Genomic DNA, 18,700 nt, shown 5'->3' on the forward strand with positions numbered 1-18,700 from the left:
TCTGGGAGTATATTCTATATATTGTGATGCAATATACATGGAACAGCAGACATGCAATGTAGGTGCAGCCTGTAGTAAGAGCTGTTGGGCAACATCCTATTGTCTTTGCACATACTCAGGTTGGTGGTTGGGGGTGCAGCTTGTATCCTCCCTCCTGAAAGCTCCCTGGGGCAGCTCAGTCTTCCCATCCTAGACAACAATTGCCCACGGAAATGTCCCAAATCACTGTGTGACTCCAAAACCATAGAGTGGGGCAGAAAGCCTCCACCTGTCCTTGTGCACCCAGGACAATGGTGTTGTCCAAGAAAATGTTGGTTACCCCCTTACACATTATCTCAAAAGGTACTTACACTAGCATAACTAGAGTTAAGCCAGTATAAGCCACTAACAGGATTTGGCCCATAATTTCTTTAAAAAGTACTATCGAAATCCATGATGAGTTTTTGCATGCCAAAAATGCACACCACACCACAAAAACCCACAGCACTTTCTGAAGGAACGTGTGCTTTATCTTTTGCCTTAAGTGAAACACACTTGGCAAATCTGTATGGGTGCAAAGGTTGACAAAGGGGCATAAATGAACCAATGAACAGAAGAAATTCAACTTTAGGGATACTTTCTGTGATAGGTGACAGACTTTTCTACAGTCAGTATCAAAGGCATATTCACATAACCCTTGTAATCAAGGAATTTTAAAATGCATTTCCTGAATTGTAGGGCATTTTCTGACTCCAATTAGCATTCTAATTTGTGGCAGGATGTAACATTTCCCTATTCCAAGGAGAGAGAAAGTGTGTGTGTGTGTGTGTGTGTGTGTGTGTGTGTGTGTGTGTGGTGTATAGAATCAAGGATGTCCCACCAAACATCCAAAATCAGCAAATACAAAATGGAATAAGTGTAAAATAAAGGCTGGCATCCTATCGGTGCTTTACAAACGTGTACGGGTGGTTTTTTTGGGGGGAGAGGGGGGTGTTGGCCATTGCATTATGTCCAGTTTCAGTTCACAATTGCATAGTTCTGTAAGTGTAAGCATTGCACATGCAACTACACACTTTTGGATGGTGCATAGGCACTTTTCAATACCTTCAGTGAACCACATAATTCACTGAGATTGTGGAGGCAGCCAAGCAGTTCCCCCATTGGACTTATAAATGAGCACATCCACAAATATGGCATGGATAGTAAAATATTTGTATTCAACAGAAGGGTGATATACCAGAAAAACCGCTTAAACTAAACCAGCTGAGCAGTAGCACAAGGGAGCTCTCTGAGTGCACTCATGTGGCCAAAGCAAGGCCATTTGGACTGAGATGGAATTGTGCCTGGCTGCCATCCAGCAGCTGCCCTCAAGCCTGGCAAAACGGTTGTGTAAGAACATAGGAAATTATTGTATGAAGCTTCCCTCCCAATACTGTTGCAGCTTTTTAAACACTCAAAACAGCAAGGATTCTTTTCACATTACCACACAATTATGAACTGATAACAGGCTGGCTATGGATCTTATCGCATTACCATTTACTCATCAGTTATCTGAGATTAAGTAAGCAGTTATGCCTTCATTGGGAGAGGTGGGGGGTGCAGGGAAACCTCTTTAAATCCTGAGTCTCCGGCCAAATGGAATTATTGCTTCCTCATGAGTAAGGAGGCTTGCCTTCATTGGGAATGGGTGGATGGATGCAGAGAAACCTCTTTAAATCCCCATCTCTGTGAATTACCCTGGAATTACCTATCTCACATATTTTAATAATGGGTTAACTGCGCAAATGACACCTATTCATGGGATTTTCCCATTCATTAAAAGTTGTAGCAGAAGCACAGATTGACTACAGGATAGCTACTGCCCAGATACGAGGCTGTGCTATAGGATCCCAACATTAGAGTGAACATAGTGCTTCTATCCAGCTATAAAAGAGCAGTGCGATAACGTCCATAGTAGACATTTCCTTATCAAAGGTGAGAAAACTTTATTACGCTAGTATAGCCCTTGGTTATTGTAACATAAAGCTTCAGAAAGATTCTGGTCCCTGTTTCTTGTCCACACTAGCTGTGCCTTCACCACAGTTGGGACACTGAGAAAGCTGTTTCTCCCCGGGGAGACCCAAGGCGGCTCACAAATAAAATTCTAAAAACATATTACAATAAAACAGTTAAAATCTCATCTAAGAACAATATAGAATTACAAACATTAAAATCACACTAAAACCATGATATCACCCAATTAGTCAAGCCACCCCATGATTATACATTAAAAGCCTGCTTGAATAAAGCCATTTTTGCTTGCCGACAAAAGGCAGGCAATGAGGGGATCAGCCTTGCTTCCCATGGAATGGCATTTCAGAGGACAGGAACAGACACCGAGAAGACTCTCTCTTGTGTCCTCACCAGGCGAGCCTGTGATGGTGACAGGACCAAGAGAAAGCCTTCTCCTGAAGATCTTAGGGCTTTAACTGGTTCATATGGGGAGATATGGGCACGTTACAAACCACCATAAGGGACGTCCTCAGGACGTCCTAGGTTTAAAAAGGGGCGTCACTTCTTGACACCCCCAAGCCTAATACGTCCTGAGGACGTACAAGATGGCGGTGCCCCATCTACATGGGGGCCGCCATGATGGCGTCACGAATGCACCGCCTCTAAACGAGGTGGTGCGGATGTGGCGCCATCGCGCCGTGCGAGGGCGCTTAGTGTGCCCTTTCATCGGAGCAGGAAGGAGCTCCGAAACGGAGCTCCTTCCTGGTCTTGTGTCGCTGGGCGCAGCCTTTAGATGGCTGCGCCCAGCGACGCAAGGGAGAAAGGGGCCAAGCGGCCCCTTTCTCCTCCTCCCCACCGCCGCGGGGTGTCCTTGGGGCTTGAAGCCCCAAGGACACCCCTTTCCAGGGCTCAGGGAAGGGGCCTTTTGCCGCTTCCCCGCGGCCTGGAAAGCGGCGGATCGGGGCCTCAGCGGCTGCCGCTCTAGCCGCTGAGGCCCCGATCCGGCAGGGAAAAGGGTGGGTGCAGGCCGCTGCTTTTCAGCAGTCTGTAACGCGCCATGGTCTCTCAATTAATCTGGACCTAAGCCGTGTAGGGCTTTATAAGTCATAACCAGCACTTTGCATTGTGCTTGGAAACGAATTGGTAGGAATATGCAAAACAAAACAAATAAGTACTTTTGCCAATGATCTAATCCCATTGCATAGACCATACTTGTTTTAGAGAACAAAAGAGGGGACCTTATCGTTTTAAAAAGCAAATAAATGTAGGTCAAATCAGTTACAGCAGAGTAATAAAAATGCTTGGTTTGCTCTGCTCAGTCTTTCTCACAACACCTGGGAATATGCTGACTGTGATCATGTTTCAAGCCACTGGTGGGAGAGAGGATTCCTCAAAACCCAAGCCTTCTTGGGTGAAAAAAGGTGGGAAGGGAAGAGCAGTGTAAGCATGTTTACTTTACAGTCTCTCGGAAGTTGAAAATTGTCTCTGAGAGATGATGACTCACTTGGGTAGCTCTATAAAAATCAACTGTGTTACAGGCTAAACCATCAGACTTCAGAAAGTTTAGTATTCATCCAGCAGAATGCATCTAAGTGCTGCAGCTGCCTTTTCCCTGTTGCTGGGCATTTCATGGTGTTATAGACTACCGATATCGGACGAAGATGATAGCGATGAGTTCACAAAGCAAGATTTTGAGTTTGCAGAGGTATAGTACCGGTCTCCCTATACAAAAATTTTACTCTGTTACTTCAGTCTTCTCCATTTCTCTCTGTTGTCCTCTCTTGCAAGCTGCACAAAACAGAGAGTTGACTTTCTGCTTATGTCAACTTGTATAACAATGATGAAGCCCTTATTTTTCTCCTCCTCCTCTGTCATGAACTATGGTTTCTTAGCAAATTGAAAGTCTTAACTGTTGTTTTGTCTCTGTTCAGCGCTATCTAAAGACCCATTACAATCTCCCGTCCAATCCTGCTGGCCTGCTGCGAAAATCAGCTGATACATTTGCTTCCAAACTTCGAGAAATGCAAGCATTTTTTGGACTGGATGTCACAGGCAAACTAGATGAAGACACATATGAGCTGATGCAACAGCCACGCTGTGGTGTTCCTGATGTGGGGGAATACAACTTTTTCCCTCGAAAGCTGAAATGGCCACAGAATAATTTAACATACAGGTAAGAAAACTGGCTCTAGGTTCTGACATCTCTTTTTGTGGTATCAGAACAAAACAATGCACTGTTAGTATATATTTTTAAAAGATAAAAGAAAATACCCTATGCTAAAACAGACAAATGTTGTCTAATGCAAATTCTCCAGAGTCTTAAGGTTTGCTATTTCTTGGCCTGTTACAGACAGGCCAAAATAAAGCTGCTTCGAGTCACTTTGGAGGTATGGTATTTCAATGATGCATGCGTCCTAAGAGTCCAAAAGCCGCACCAAAGCCACACTCCAGTCCTAAGGACTGGAGTGCAGCTTTGGTGCAGCTTCCAGACTCTTAGGACTCATGTATCATTGAAATACCATACCTCCAAAGTGACTCGAAGCAGCTTTATTTTGGTCTGTCTGTAACAGGCCCTTGTTTCATTTAAAAACCCTTTTCAACCACTTCTTTTTCAGTGTGGTTGTATGTACCTTGTACTTTTGCATCATTGCACCAACATCATTTAGTTATTTTAGGACTACACTCTCCATCCCTATGAACTGCAAATGGAAGGTATTGTGCAACTTTTATAAACCTTTTATATTTTCTTCCCCCTGGCCCTACAAAGGCCACATGTCTTTCACTGTATGTCACTATTCAGATTTATAGTAAATAGAGGGGAGGGCAAAATGAATTGCCTTCCTAAATAAATAAAAAATCTGCCCTCCCCATTAAATTCTCCTTATGCCCCAAATTTCTAGGAAATTTATGAAAAATTTCACATTTAGCACTCTTATATTTGTTGTGTTTGCATTCCTTTGATTATTTTTTCTGCCCCATTTCTACGGACGCCTATAATATATTTTTAAATCATCATCTGAAATGTTAAATTGCTGCAATACTATAGATTTGGGGGTTGAAAGAAAATATCATTGTAAGGGCAGAAATAAGACAAGCAAACTTCAGAGCTGACCTAAGAAGGAATAAGCATCCTTTCATTGGGAGGGCAGACAGAATCCTTATTTGGGAGGGCAATGTACTCATTTTGTCCCATGCTACACCCCTGCTGGTCCTGTATGACATTGTTTCATGCGCCCATTTATAAATAGTAAGAGGTATCAAAGAATAAGTACACTTGGGTTTTCTGAGTGGGGAAAGCAGAAATGGAACCAACAATATCCTTTAGTGAAGTTGTATGCTCTTATTTTTGAGAAGCAGTATACATGGCTAACATAGTGTGTGTGATCATTGCATGCTTGGATACTAGAAAGCCGGTTCACCAAAAAAACAAGTTTAGGATCATGCCATTAGTTTAACTGAATCAAAAGAAGCAAACCACCTTAATTGTGTGTGGAGTTTGTCCTTTACAGCCACTTCCAAAAGGTAATTCTGATACATATATTTGTATGTTTATATTTGCTAAATAGGTAATGGGGGAAAGCAGATCACAGGAGCATTTTGCAACATTTCTGAACCAATTGTTTTTGTTTCACAGGATTGTAAATTACACCCCTGACCTGAAAAAGTCTGAAGTGGACAGAGCATTCAGGAAAGCTTTCAAGGTTTGGTCTGATGTGACACCGCTCAACTTTACAAGAATTCGCAGTGGTACTGCTGATATCATGATCTCCTTTGGAAGGAGAGGTAATAAGAGAGAAATGGCTTTGCATGTTAATAGCTGTTCTACTTCTTCATTTTATTATCAGTTAAGCGTGCTCATCATATTGATGGTTCTTTCAAATATTTGCAGAACATGGTGATTTCTATCCCTTTGATGGACCTTCTGGACTCTTGGCTCATGCTTTTCCTCCTGGACCAAATTCTGGAGGAGATGCCCATTTTGATGAGGATGAGCTGTGGTCAACTGATTCCAATGGTAACATGCACTCTAAAGTACATTTAGCACCTTGTGGGTTGTTGTTTTTAAATAATATTTGACCACAATGCTAGATAATGTTCAACTAGTGAATTACAGACAATAGCGTTTTCACTTTGCTCAGATATCTGTGATTCACAGTTGTTTATATTAATAAGTAACCGAACAGCAAACTAAACAGATCATTTTGATTATGGCTTACTTGCTATTCCTTCTTCCTGCAGCCTTACATATCCTCTGAAGCGTCCCTGATGGCATTCAATTTAACCTGGAAGTGTGTTCCAATTAATTGAGGATACTTTGATTTAGACTTCCTGTATGGCAGGGGGGTTGGACTGGATGGCCCTTGCAGTCTCTTCCAACTCTATGATTCTATGAATTTACTAGTCTTAGTCCCATATAAATACATGTGGGATTGGAGCCTCAATTTGACTTCATTAGCACTAAGCATTAGCACTAGACTGCTATGTATGTGCTAGTTTACTGTTCAGTTTAGAACTTGGAAACATTATTTTTTGGACTACCAGTCCTAAAACTCCTAGCCAGTATCACTAGTGCCTATGCAGGCTGGAGGATTCTAGGAACTTTTCCCCCAAATCCTGTTCAGTTAATTCACTTCAGTGAGAGACACATTTCCACTGCCCTACTAAAAAAGAAAAAAGAAGAAGAAAATTAGTGAATAGTTCTATGAAGCATTAATATTTTCATCATCACTTTTTAATTATTATATTTATTTATATCCTGCTTTCCCCCCAAAATTGGGAAACATATGTTGCAAAAACTGTGTTAATTAACAGGATCAGGTTAGTGCTGTTGTGTGGTATAAACGTTAATGTTTCCTTAATACATGGCATGTCTCTCCTAGGATATAACTTGTTTCTTGTGGCTGCCCATGAGTTCGGTCATTCTCTGGGACTTGAGCACTCCAGAGACCCTGGAGCGTTGATGTATCCAGTTTACACATATACGGGAAACACTGGCTTCTTACTTCCAGATGATGATGTACAAGGAATCCAAGTTCTTTATGGTATGCCTGGCTTTTGTCTCAACTCTTTCTGCACACTTCTAATTCAGGAATGGAACTTACCAGCAATCAGTTTCCTCAGTGGAGCCTGTTTAACAGCCTGATATCCCATTGGATGACTTTGCATTGCTTGCACAGAATTACAGCTTCTTATGATCATTCCCTGTGTTAGATCCTACACACCAGTATATCCACTTCAAAGCTGTGCTGTCATCACCTAAAATATTAATATATAGGACAAAATCAAAACAAATTTAAAACATTCAAAGGCAAGCAATGTCTTTATTAGGACCAGTAATAATTCCACATAGCCAGCATGGTTTAGTGATTTGAGCATTGACTATAGTTGCATCCACACTGTAGAAATAATCCAGATTGACATCACTTTAACTGCCATGGCTTGGTGCTATGGAATTCTGGGGATGGTAGTTTGTTGTAGCACTAGAGGTCTCTGACAAAGAAGGCTTAATAGCTCACAAAACTACAGTTCCTAGAATTCCATAGCACTGAGCCATGACAGTTAAAATGTTGTCAACTTGGATTATTTCTGCAGTGTGGATACAGCCTATGACTCTGCAGACCAGGATTCAAATGCCCATCCAGCCATGGAAACCCACTGGATGACTTTTGGCAAGTCACATTCTCTCAACCTTAGAGGAAGGCAAAGGCAAACCCTCTCCAAGAAAACCCCATGACAGGTTCACTTTAGGGTTGCCATAAGTCGGAAATGATTTGAAGGTACACAACAACATTCCTCAATAGCGTGCAAACTTTCATGTCCTTCAAAACTATTCAAAACTGAGTAGTACAAAAATAAGGATGGGTGTGTGAGCTGGGACGAAGGATCAAAGTCCAAATTTTTAATCGAACCTTTAAGGTGTAAGATTTGCAATTAAACTCAGTCTCAAAATGGAAAATACAAGCTTAATCAATTTCTGGTAGGTGTGCTTGTATAATTTGCCTTGTGAGATGAAGACGAAATGGAGAGCTCCCCTATCCTGAAACATAAGGTTGCTAGCAGCTCTGAGACCCACCTCTTGCCTTAGGTAAAACAGACAAGTTTCTTATAGCAGACATACAAAGAAATAACAAATGTTATTCATATTTGGCATATGCATCTACCCTCTAGTTTTTCTCTTTTATGTTTCTACCTCTTTGTTGTTTAAATATTAACTAGACCTTTTCCCATATATTTCTCAATCATCCCATAACACACTGGCAAAAAGGAACATATTTCCTTCCTTGTTGCTTTAGCCCTTAGGTCTGCCATTAATGTTATTGCTGCTGGCTCTGCAGGTGTAACACATTCCATCCCATGTGTTACAAACACATTCCATTATAGGTTCCCCACTTCCTCCCCTTCACAGAGCCTCCCCACAGGTCCTCTTTCAAGCCCAATGGGGCTACAGGCCTCCTTAAACTGACCTTCTGCTTCTTTTTAAAAACAACCCCCCCCCCCCTCAAGTTCAATGGAAGCTGAAGAGGGATATGTTTCATGTACCTAATTGGCTACAAGTGTCCTGGAAAGCCTCCAAGAAGAACTATTACATAATTTTCTCATGTCATCCTATATAATATTAAAACAATTTTGCACACCATTAACACACTGTATTTCTGGACAGGCAAAGGAGACCATGATCCTCATCCTGATGATCACCCCAAAACTCCTGAGAAATGTAGCCCAAACCTGACTCTTGATGCTATCACAGAACTTCGAGGAGAAATGATGATCTTTAAGGACAGGTAAGAGCCAAATGAAATAGTGTTTCATTTATATGCATAGGCTCTCCGTCTTATCCATATACAGTACTCTGTGTGTTTTTGGTCCATAAAGAGAGCCATGATTAATTATACAACCAAATTGCTTTAGTATTGCTTTTGATGAGTTCAAATCCTTCAGACCAAGTACAGCCAACTAGTCATTCAGTTCCACCAAATCAAGGTTTGTATGTGTTCCTCCAAGTTATTTCCAAATTATGATGTCCTTTGGGTAAACATATATCTTGGAGTTTTCTTGGCAAGATTTGTTCAAGGGGGTTTGCTCTTCCCTTCCTCTAAGGCTGAGCTAGTGTGACTTGCCCAAAATCATCCAGTGAGCTAAGCCGAACTCTGAACCTTGGTCTTCAGAGTCATAGTCCAATGCTCAACCCACTACACCACACTGGCCCATGTTCTTAACAGTAATAAATAATTCTTACTGGCATATAGAATGTCAGATTGTACAATAGCAGGCTATTTTTTTTTATTAACGTGGCTGTATTTTTATATAGCTGCTTTAGAAAAATTACACTGGGTCCTTGTTAACTGCAGGGGTTTGGTTCCAGGACCTCCCGTGGATAACAAAATCTGCGGATGCTCAAGTCTCATTAAATACAATGGCATAGTAAAATGGTGTCCCTTATATAAAATGGCAACTCAAGGATTGCTATTTAGAATTTATTATTATTATTATTATTATTATTAACCTTTATTTATGAAGCGCTGTAAATTTACACAGCGCTGTACATGCAATCTTTTTAGTTAGACGGTTCCCTGCCCTCAGGCTTACAATCTAAAAAGACATGACACAGAAGGAGAAGGGAGTGGTGACGGGAAAGGGTAAGAGGTCCAGCAGTTCCTCTCTACCTCCGAGGCCTGGACCAAGGCAGATGGACTGGAGGGAGGGCTTGGCTCCAAAATGGAAGGTTAATCATTATCCAGGGAAAATACATACTCACAAGTAGGATAATACATATACAGTACATAGCAATACAGGAAATGGATCGATAAACAGCCAACAACAGAACATCAGATAGTAAGCGACAATTATGCGATGCCTGGGAAGGCTTCTCTGAATAGGATGGTTTTCAGCTCCGTTTTGAAGCTGGTTAAAGAAGTGATGGCTCTTGCTTGTGGAGGAAGAAGGTTCCAGGAGTGAGGGGCAGCAAGTGAAAAGGGGCGAATCCGGGATGGGGCAGAGGAAATCCTGGGCTGAGACAGGAACCCTTGACTACCAGAACGGAGGGCCCTGGTGGGAAGGTGAGGAGAAAGAAGGTCTGATAAGTAAGGAGGGGCCAGTCCATGGAGGGCTTTGAATGTCGACAGCAGGAGCTTATACTGAATGCGGAAAGGGAGAGGGAGCCAGTGAAGGGATGCCAACACAGGAGAGATGTGGTCAGAGCGGTGGGTGGAAGTGATAATGCGTGCAGCTGAATGCTGGACAGAGATTAAAGGCCGGAGGTGAGAAAAAGGAAGCCCAGCCAGGAGGACATTACAGTAATCGAGTCGTGAGACCACTAGGGCATGGACCAGGATCTTGGCAGTAGAGGCGGAGAGATATGGTCGGATTTTGGCAATATTGTACAAAAAGAATCTACAAGCCTTGGCTGTGGTCTGGATCTGAGGGATACACGACAGAGAAGAGTCAAAGATAAAACCAAGACTGCGGGCTTGCTGGACTGGTTGAATGGAGATGTTGTCCACAGAGACAGAAAAGGAGTGTTGAAGGTTGGGCTTAGGAGGAAAGACAAGAAGCTCCGTCTTGGACATGTTGAGCTTCAACCGCCGATGGCGCATCCACTGCGAGACAGCTGTAAGGCAAGATGAGACTTGCTGTTCAAGCCTTGGAGAAAGGTCAGGGGCAGAAAGATACAGCTGGGTGTCATCGGCATACAGATGGTAGGAAAAACCAAAAGAGCTGATGAGTTTTCCTAAGGACAGTGTGTAGAGAGAAAACAGAAGGGGACCCAGAACAGAGCCCTGGGGAACTCCAACAGATAAGGGAACAGGAGAAGAAATCTGACCCCCTGCAACTACAGCAAAAGATCTGCCAGACAAGTAAGATCTAAACCAGTCAAGAACAGAGTCTGAGAACCCAAGGTCAGAGAGTATGTCAATTAGGAGACAGTGATCAACAGTGTCAAAGGCTGCAGACAAATCGAGAAGAATGAGAACAGAGTAAAGGCCATTAGCCTTGGCCTGTAAAAGGTCATTCGAGATCTTAGTGAGAGCTGTCTCTGTAGAATGCCTTGGGCGGAAACCAGACTGAAAGGGATCGAGAATGGAGTTGGCTTCAAGAAACTCAAGACAGCGCGAATAGACAACCCGTTCCAGAACCTTAGAAAGAAAGGGGAGAAGAGAAATCGGACGATAGCTAGACAAAGAGGTGGGGTCAAGAGAAGGTTTTTTCAGAATTGGGGAAATGAGAGCATGTTTGAAGTCCGACGGGAAGGAGCCTGTAGAGAGAGAGAGATTGAAGATATGGAGGAGCGAGGGCAGAAAGGAGGGAGCTATAGAGATTAGAAGACGAGTAGGAATAGGATCAAGAGGACAGGTAGCAGGTTTGGAAGAGTTCAGAAGTGTAGAGAGTTCATCCAAAGAGGCAGGAGGAAAGACAGAAAATTTGTTAGGCGAAGGCGATAGAAGATTAAGAGCAGAAGAAGAATCAGGAGGGACTATCTCAGAGCGAATAGTGGTAATCTTAGAGATGAAATAGTTAGCAAAGTCATTAGGAGAGAAAGATGAAGAGACAGGAGGAGAGGGAGGTTTAAGCAAAGTATTGAAGGAGGAGAACAAACGCTGCGGGCACCTCTCATTGGCAGAGATCAATGATTTGTAATAATTCTGTTTAGCCATAGAGAGGGCGCGTGAGAAGGACGAAAGAACAAATTTGAAATGGATAAAATCAGCCCACTCTTTGGACTTTCTCCAAAGACGTTCGGCCGCTCTAGAGCAGGACCGGAGAAACTTAATGTTGGGGGTAAGCCAGGGCTGAGGTCTAGTCTTGGAGGAAGAAGTGCGTACAGAGACAGGTGCAAAATGGTCAAGAGTTGAGGAAAGAGTGGAGTTAAATAAAGACATAGCTGAATCAGCAGAATCCCCGAGATTTAGGGAAGAGAGAGATGAATCCAGGGTCAGACCAAGATGGTTAGAGTCGACAGATTGAAGATCACGAAAAAGACGTTGAATAGTATGGCGAGGAGGAGGAGTATAAGTGAGAGCAAAGGAGATTAAATGATGGTCAGATAGTGGAAAGTCAAGTGCCAGGTAGTCAGAAATGGCGCAGTTTGCAGCAAGAACTAGGTCAAGACAGTGACCAAGAGAATGAGTTGAAGAGTTGGAGTGTGGTTGGAGGCCAAAAGAAGCTAGCAGAGAGTTAAAGCGAGATGTTGTAGGGTTATTGGAATCGTCAACGTGGATATTAAAGTCACCAAGGATCAAAGTGGGGACTGAATCCGAAAGGAAGAATGTCAGCCATGATTCAAAGTCAGATATACTTCTTTTGAATATTTTCAAGCCGTGGATGCTTGAATCCATGGATAAAAAAAATCTGTGGATAAGGAGGGCTGACTGTATACCAATTTGCTCAGATTCCACCACAACAGCTGACTCTTGGTGCAGGTGGACCTGACAATGGGAAGATGACCTTCTCTCCCCTTATTGTTCATTTGGAGTCCCTCTAACCACTCAGGAGGTGGCTATAATAAAGACAGCTCATGGTATCAGACATTTCCCCAAGAGATCTAAAGGCACTGGTCCAACTAGACTGGCCATTTGGACATACTTACATACATACATACATACATACATACATACATACATAAATCATTTATTTATAGCCCGCCTTAGGCCCAGCTGCCTCTTCTGTTTCTTCTTCTTCTTCAGCTCCTGATCCATGGACACATTCATAGCCACCCCCAAGGAAGGTACTATTAGAGAGGAAAGGGTTTAGAAACTATCTCAATATGTTCTTCAGAAACCAAGAAACATTCTTGTCCAGCCCCCATGTTTTAGGCAACAACTCTCACAATCGTTCAATGCTAGTCATGCTTTGGAGTGAGTCTGCCATCCTAGTTTATCTGTAACTCATACAAACATTTGATGAATATGTTCTAGGCAAGAAATAGGCTTTGTACATTGAATGTCTACAATCAGAATAATTAACAACTATGATATTTATTTGTATGATGCAGCATGACCTGAGAACTGGCCTCAGCAAGTTAATTTACGCACTAATTGAAAGGGCTGTTCAGTTTCTCAATTTCTGATGTTTTCCTTCTTGTCACAGGTTCTTCTGGCGCCTACATCCTCAGATGGTTGATGCAGATTTGGTACAAATTAAGTCCTTTTGGCCAGAAATCCCCAGCAAGATTGATGCAGCATACGAAAATTCTGAGAATGATCATGTGTTGCTTTTTAGAGGTAAGTTCCTGCAGAGAGTAGGAAGTAGCGAAATCCCTGTTCCATGCATTATAGGGAAAAGCCTGAAGGAAATTGTGTGAGAATTTGAAGAAAATTTCTCATCTTCAGCAATTAGAACTTCCAACCCTTCTACTTATAGTTAATGTGAAATGAAGAGAGTGACTATTTTTTAAATCAAATGCATATTATGGCTGCCAATCCATTTCTGGGCAGAATTCAAAGTACTTTAAAGTTCTACGTGGTTTGGGTCTTTTTAATTTAGGGAAGCATTTGGTTTTTAACTTGTGGTGACAGATGGAGTGTTTTATTTCTATTTTATTACATTTAAATATGTTTTTAAAACACATTTTAAATGTGATAAATGTGTTTTTTAAAACTGTGCTTAACTTGTGTTTTTAATGTCTGCATTTAAAATAGAACTCTGGTTTGGTTGTGTTTTAACTTTTGTATTCATTGTTTTTTCATTGTACTATATTTTTAAATGGTTGTAAGCGAACTTGAATACTGTGCTGAAAAAAGCAGATTTTTAAAAAAAAATTAAAATGAGGATTTTGTGGTTTTAGGGGAGGGGCATCCAACTAAAAATGCATTAATCAATTGGTACAATAACTGCTACAGAGTGGAAGGACAGTAAAATGGTGATGGGTTGGTTTTGTTTTTTCCCCTCATTTTGTTTCTTTTGTCTTGTGTCTTCTCTCATTTTTTCCTTTTACAATTTTCTTCCCATTGGTTGCAGTGGAAGGGATATTCTGTATGCTAGCTTTGTATCTGTCCTACATTTTATAATAAGTGTACTTTCGTTACAGAAATCTAAAACATCTTATTGTCCCTGTAAGGGATCAGTGGACTGCAGCCACAATGTGCAAATATTTGCATATGATTAAAATAAGCTTTGAAGGGGAAAAAACATATTTTGTCTTTCTGTAGCCTTTCTATAGTGGCATTTCATTGAATGGAACTTAAATGTGCTCAGCTCGGGTAAACTTGCAATGCCAGCATAATGTGTATAAAGTGCCTGAGGCAGGTGTTTTACCAGTGTCATCCATCACCCCTTTGAGAACAAAATCATTCTCAATCTTGTTTACCAGAAGGAGACTAGGACTGAGGCATTGATATACTGTATCTGAGGTTATATTATGATCAGCTTGTATCTGAAGGTGGATGCAAATCTAGGTTTAAGTCTAATACTTCTTTCCCACTCCTTCACAGGCCGGAAATTCTGGGCTTTAAATGGCTATGACATAGTAGAAGGCTACCCAAAGAAAATTTATGAACTGGGTTTGCCAAGATCTGTGAAGGCAATAGATGCAGCTGTCCACATCAGCGAAACAGGCAAAACTCTCTTTTTTGTTGGCGAAAAATACTGGAGGTATGTTGGTGTTGCTAGACCAGTGACATAATATATTTTTCTCTTATTCTTTCTCACTCTTTACAGAACCAGCACTGACATATTGTACCAAACATCTTTTACTCTATGGTTTGGATCGAGATGTTTTGGCCAAACTGACTAGGGGTATTCTAGTCCCCCAAAATCACTTCCCCAAGCTTTCATGGATATATTGATGAAGTCTTGTGATTTTAGATGCTTTCCCAAGGCAGATTCTGAAGACATTGACCTACTCCAATTAAACTGACTCAATCATCTCCTGATCCATGGGGCAGTTCTTACTCTGGTCCTTATGACTTTCTTAAGTTCATCTGATTTTAATGAGTTTTATCTAAGTATGAATAAGTCTGGCTTTCCCCACCTTCCTTGTTTTGGCTTCTTTAATTCAAATATTTGGAGCAGAAATTCTTCTGGAATTATTTTAACTCATATTTTTTGGTAGACCTTATGATCTATAAAGGTATTAAGTCTCTTTTTAACATGGTGGGGAGGGTGGACGATGTGTGATCTGTCAGATATTGTTGGACTGCAGTTCCAATTAGTTGTACTTAGCATCAGAACTGAAGGTCAGGAACATCTGCAGTGCCATAAGTTCCCAAGCCTGTGTGAAGCCCTCAACAGGAAGTCCTGTGGATGAACTGAGTAGGATCCACTGTGCGGTTTCTTTGTGTTGTCAGGTGTGCATCATCACGCAGAATATCTTCTACAACCTCAAAAATCTGAGGAAATTACCTTCCAGAAAAGATCTAAGTATCTCCACTAACTTGTGCGTGAAATGTAAATACACGACCACTGAACTGGCCACTGGTTTTGCTGCATTTATAGCCTGCTCTTTTATATTGCCACTTCTGTTATTTTTTTTCTTCATCTGGATTTTACATTGTTTGTGTTTTGTAGGCTAATGCGTGAAACATAGCCACACTGCTCAAGACAGTAAATGAATAGATATGTGTTTGCTTATAATTTGTTTTGTCCTCTTTATTGTAGCTATGATGAAAATAACCAGGTTATGGAGAAAGACTACCCTAGATTTATCGAGGATGATTTCCCAGGAATTGGTCACCGAGTGGATGCAGCCTATCAGAAAAATGGTATGTCTTTCTGCTCAGGGATGGAGTTGGCACCTGCCATACTTGGGAAATTACTATTGCCCCCAAATGGCCCCAGTAGTGATATCTGCCCATGAGGACTTGCTTGTGTGTGTTTTGTCTCACTGCTCTAAGCAGTGTTAGGCAGCTTGGTCAAGCCTACATTTTAGATTTTCTGCAATGCTCTAAGATACTGTGGGAAGTTAAAATGCCAGATACACCTACTCACCTGTTGCTGGTGTTAGTGCCTGTGCTCTTAACTGCCAAGGCAACTACACCAATCCCATTTATAGAAGGTGTTGACCATAAAGCACTTTGTCCAGGATCCCCTCAAACCAGGAGCCAGACCACATTAATGAGATATCCCCTTCCCCTCCTAGATGTTTGCTATAATTGATGCACTTACAGCTCATTGAGAAATGTGATGGATATATGGGCCTGAGAAAGGATGGTCTGAAGAAGCCAAGGCTCCCATACATCTAAGGACTTGATCACATGTGGCTTCTGAACTGCAATTAGAAGTGTGTGTGGGGGGGGTGACACCTCCGACCCATAGCTGCTATGTCTCCAAAGCCTTTTAGGGTGTCTGTTTTCATTGACAGGGACTTCCTGGTTTCATTGTCTTAATTGTGCTTGGCTCTAGAAAGGGCTGATTCTGTTCATAGATGAATCCAAGTTTACGTTGCCAAAATGGAGGAAAATAGGAACCTGTCAATGAGCTTGTGATCATGCTAGCCCCCAAGTGCGAAATGTTGTTGCTGGGGCAGTTGCAATACTGGCAGTCAAATAGTGTCAGTGTCCCCTGATCTCCCCATGTCCTCCTCTTCCCTTTGCTTTTCCTAAGCAAGCTGATTGCTTTTATTTTTTTTCTGTTTCTTGTTCAAAAATTTAAATCATGGTAGCAGAGCTCTGGAATTTCATGAAAAAGTGAAAATAAATATTAAATTTAAATATGCCAAAGGGCATGCTGGGTAGGGCACAGGTCAGGGAGGCAGGCTTAAGGAGGGCTAAGGAAGAGAGCATGATGGCAGAAGCAGCCCGAGTCACATGACTGAGAAGGCATGAGATAATAGCTACTCACAAAGAGGTATAATTTTGTTTTCTTTAACAAGTATGATTGCAGCAAGAATGGGGCTCATGTGTTAGTGCCCTGGCATAGTAGGTGTAAAGATCTTCCTTCTGGCTTTGCAGTTTATCGCACTGCCCTTTTCCATCCTTTCCTCCTGAGCTAGGCATGGGATGAAAACTTTTAAATGCAGATTTTATCACACACCTCCATACCCAGGGAGGAGGCATCCCATACTCGATCGTGGCATCCTGTACCCGATCCAGACTTCTCCTGCACTTTTTGAAAGAACAGGATTTTTCTGTTCCTTGCAAGGTATAGGAGAAGCCCAGATCAGGTACAAGATGCCATGATCAGGTACAGGACTCCTCCTGCCTGGGCACAAATGTGTGCAATAAAATACATGTTTAAAATTTTCATTCTGTGCCTAGCTCAGGAGGAAAGGACAGGAAAGGGCTGTGCAACAAACCCCTTTGATTCTGGCAGTGTTGATGGTGCCTCACCATCACTGTCTTAACTGTTGTTGTTATTTATCATCAACTTTCACTTATGGCAACCCAATGAATAAGAGACCTTCAAGGTCCCAAATCATCAACTCAGGTCTTGTGAAGTCAGGACTGTGGCTTCCTCTTTAAAAAGTTTTATGTAATATTTGGCAGGGTATAAATTCATAGATAAAATAGGTGTGGATGCCCCTGCCTGGGAACACCAGGAGGCTGTGAAAGCCTACTCCAGTGTCTTAATCAACAAATCGTTTTGCCAGCTGGGGAAAACATATTTTAAAATACTAAAGATATTTTAAATACTAAATAAAACTCTCAGGTCTCTCTCTCTCTCCAAAACACCCTTATTGATGTAGTTTCAGCAATGTGAGCTTGGGTCTGAACTAGGCTTCAGATAATGAAAGAATTGATTCTGTTCACGGATGAATCCAAGATTAAGTGGCCAAAAATGGAGGAAAACATTTCCACCAATTTCTTTTCCCCTACATCCTTCCATATGGTTCAGTAGGCTCTCATGGGTCTTCCAGTCAGTGGACACAAGGGTCTCCAGTAGGAAAAGGAAATTGGGAGCCACCTTCCTTTTTCACAAATGAAAAAAAGAACTCACAACCCTAGCCACTGTATTTTGAAAATACGTAATAAGTTGTGTCAATGAAACAAATAATAACATCATAAACTGTGGATTTTTAAAATCTTACTACTTTTCTTCTCCTGCAGGTTATATATACTTTTTCAATGGAGCACTGCAGTTTGAATTCAGCATCTGGAGTGAAAGAATTATTCGGGTCCTGAACACCAACTCAATTTTCTGGTGCTGATCATATTGAGCCAAGTTCTGAACTGTACAATGAGTTGTTGCCTATGAAAAATAAGATTGTGGGTGTTAAAGAGTTTTTGCTGTTGTTTTTAGCCTAGAAGCTTGATTCTGTGAACAAGCCCTGGCAATTCAGCCACTGATTTTATACTGTATATATGGAAATGTTTAGTAAAACAAACATCAGTCTGGAACTGAGTTATATGAAAAAGTGATAGCATTTGTTGTTCATAGCATTTTGTAGGGCATTGCACTATTTAGATGTGAGGAAGGAGACAACCTTAATGTCAGGTTCTGATGGAAAGACTGCCTCTGTACCATTATAGTATTCAAGAGCTGAAGATCAATTAGCACCTAGAGAAAGAAATTTAGCACATTTTAGAGTGAAGTCATCCCCAAATCTCCAGAAAATCCAGAGGTTGCTTAACTGTGTAATGTGTCACTTGAGTGTCTCTTCATGCTTTTCTTCCTTGTATTTTAATGCTCCATTTCCTCTGCACTTTCTCTTGTCTGCACCAACCAGATTGTATTTGTTCGTCTATTTATTTATTTAAAACATTGGCTGGCCACTTGCAGAGCTAGAAGAATCTACCTTTGAGATGTTAGCTCCCAGAAACACCTGGCAAGCCACTGTCTGCTCTCCAGACTGGAT

At 41.6% G+C, this 18,700-nt stretch overlaps 1 protein-coding gene across 1 annotated transcript; it reads left to right on the forward strand.

Annotated features, from left to right (window-relative positions):
• Positions 1-3,553: 3,553 nt before the first annotated feature.
• LOC149320003 (collagenase 3-like) lies at positions 3,554-18,052 on the forward strand. The gene is made up of 10 exons (XM_089512751.1): positions 3,554-3,676; positions 3,903-4,144; positions 5,606-5,754; positions 5,861-5,986; positions 6,852-7,013; positions 8,633-8,753; positions 13,057-13,190; positions 14,400-14,559; positions 15,565-15,668; positions 17,952-18,052. Exons 1-10 carry the CDS (start codon positions 3,554-3,556, stop codon positions 18,050-18,052), a joined length of 1,422 nt encoding a protein of 473 aa, XP_089368877.1.
• The last annotated feature ends 648 nt before the right edge of the window (positions 18,053-18,700 follow it).

This window comes from Sceloporus occidentalis, unplaced genomic scaffold (genome assembly GCF_023333645.1).
Source record: "Sceloporus occidentalis isolate IW3139 unplaced genomic scaffold, rSceOcc1.0.p SCAF_2, whole genome shotgun sequence".
In the NCBI taxonomy this organism is placed as follows: Eukaryota; Metazoa; Chordata; class Lepidosauria; order Squamata; family Phrynosomatidae; genus Sceloporus; species Sceloporus occidentalis.

Bases quoted from the DNA above. Each gene is read 5' to 3' on its own strand.
- LOC149320003 (XM_089512751.1), top strand. From the start codon at position 3,554: ATGCATCTAAGTGCTGCAGCTGCCTTTTCCCTGTTGCTGGGCATTTCA. The intron at 13,191-14,399 runs GTAAGTTCCTGC...ACTCCTTCACAG, and splicing joins TCATGTGTTGCTTTTTAGAG to GCCGGAAATTCTGGGCTTTA. The intron at 14,560-15,564 runs GTATGTTGGTGT...TCTTTATTGTAG, and splicing joins GTTGGCGAAAAATACTGGAG to CTATGATGAAAATAACCAGG.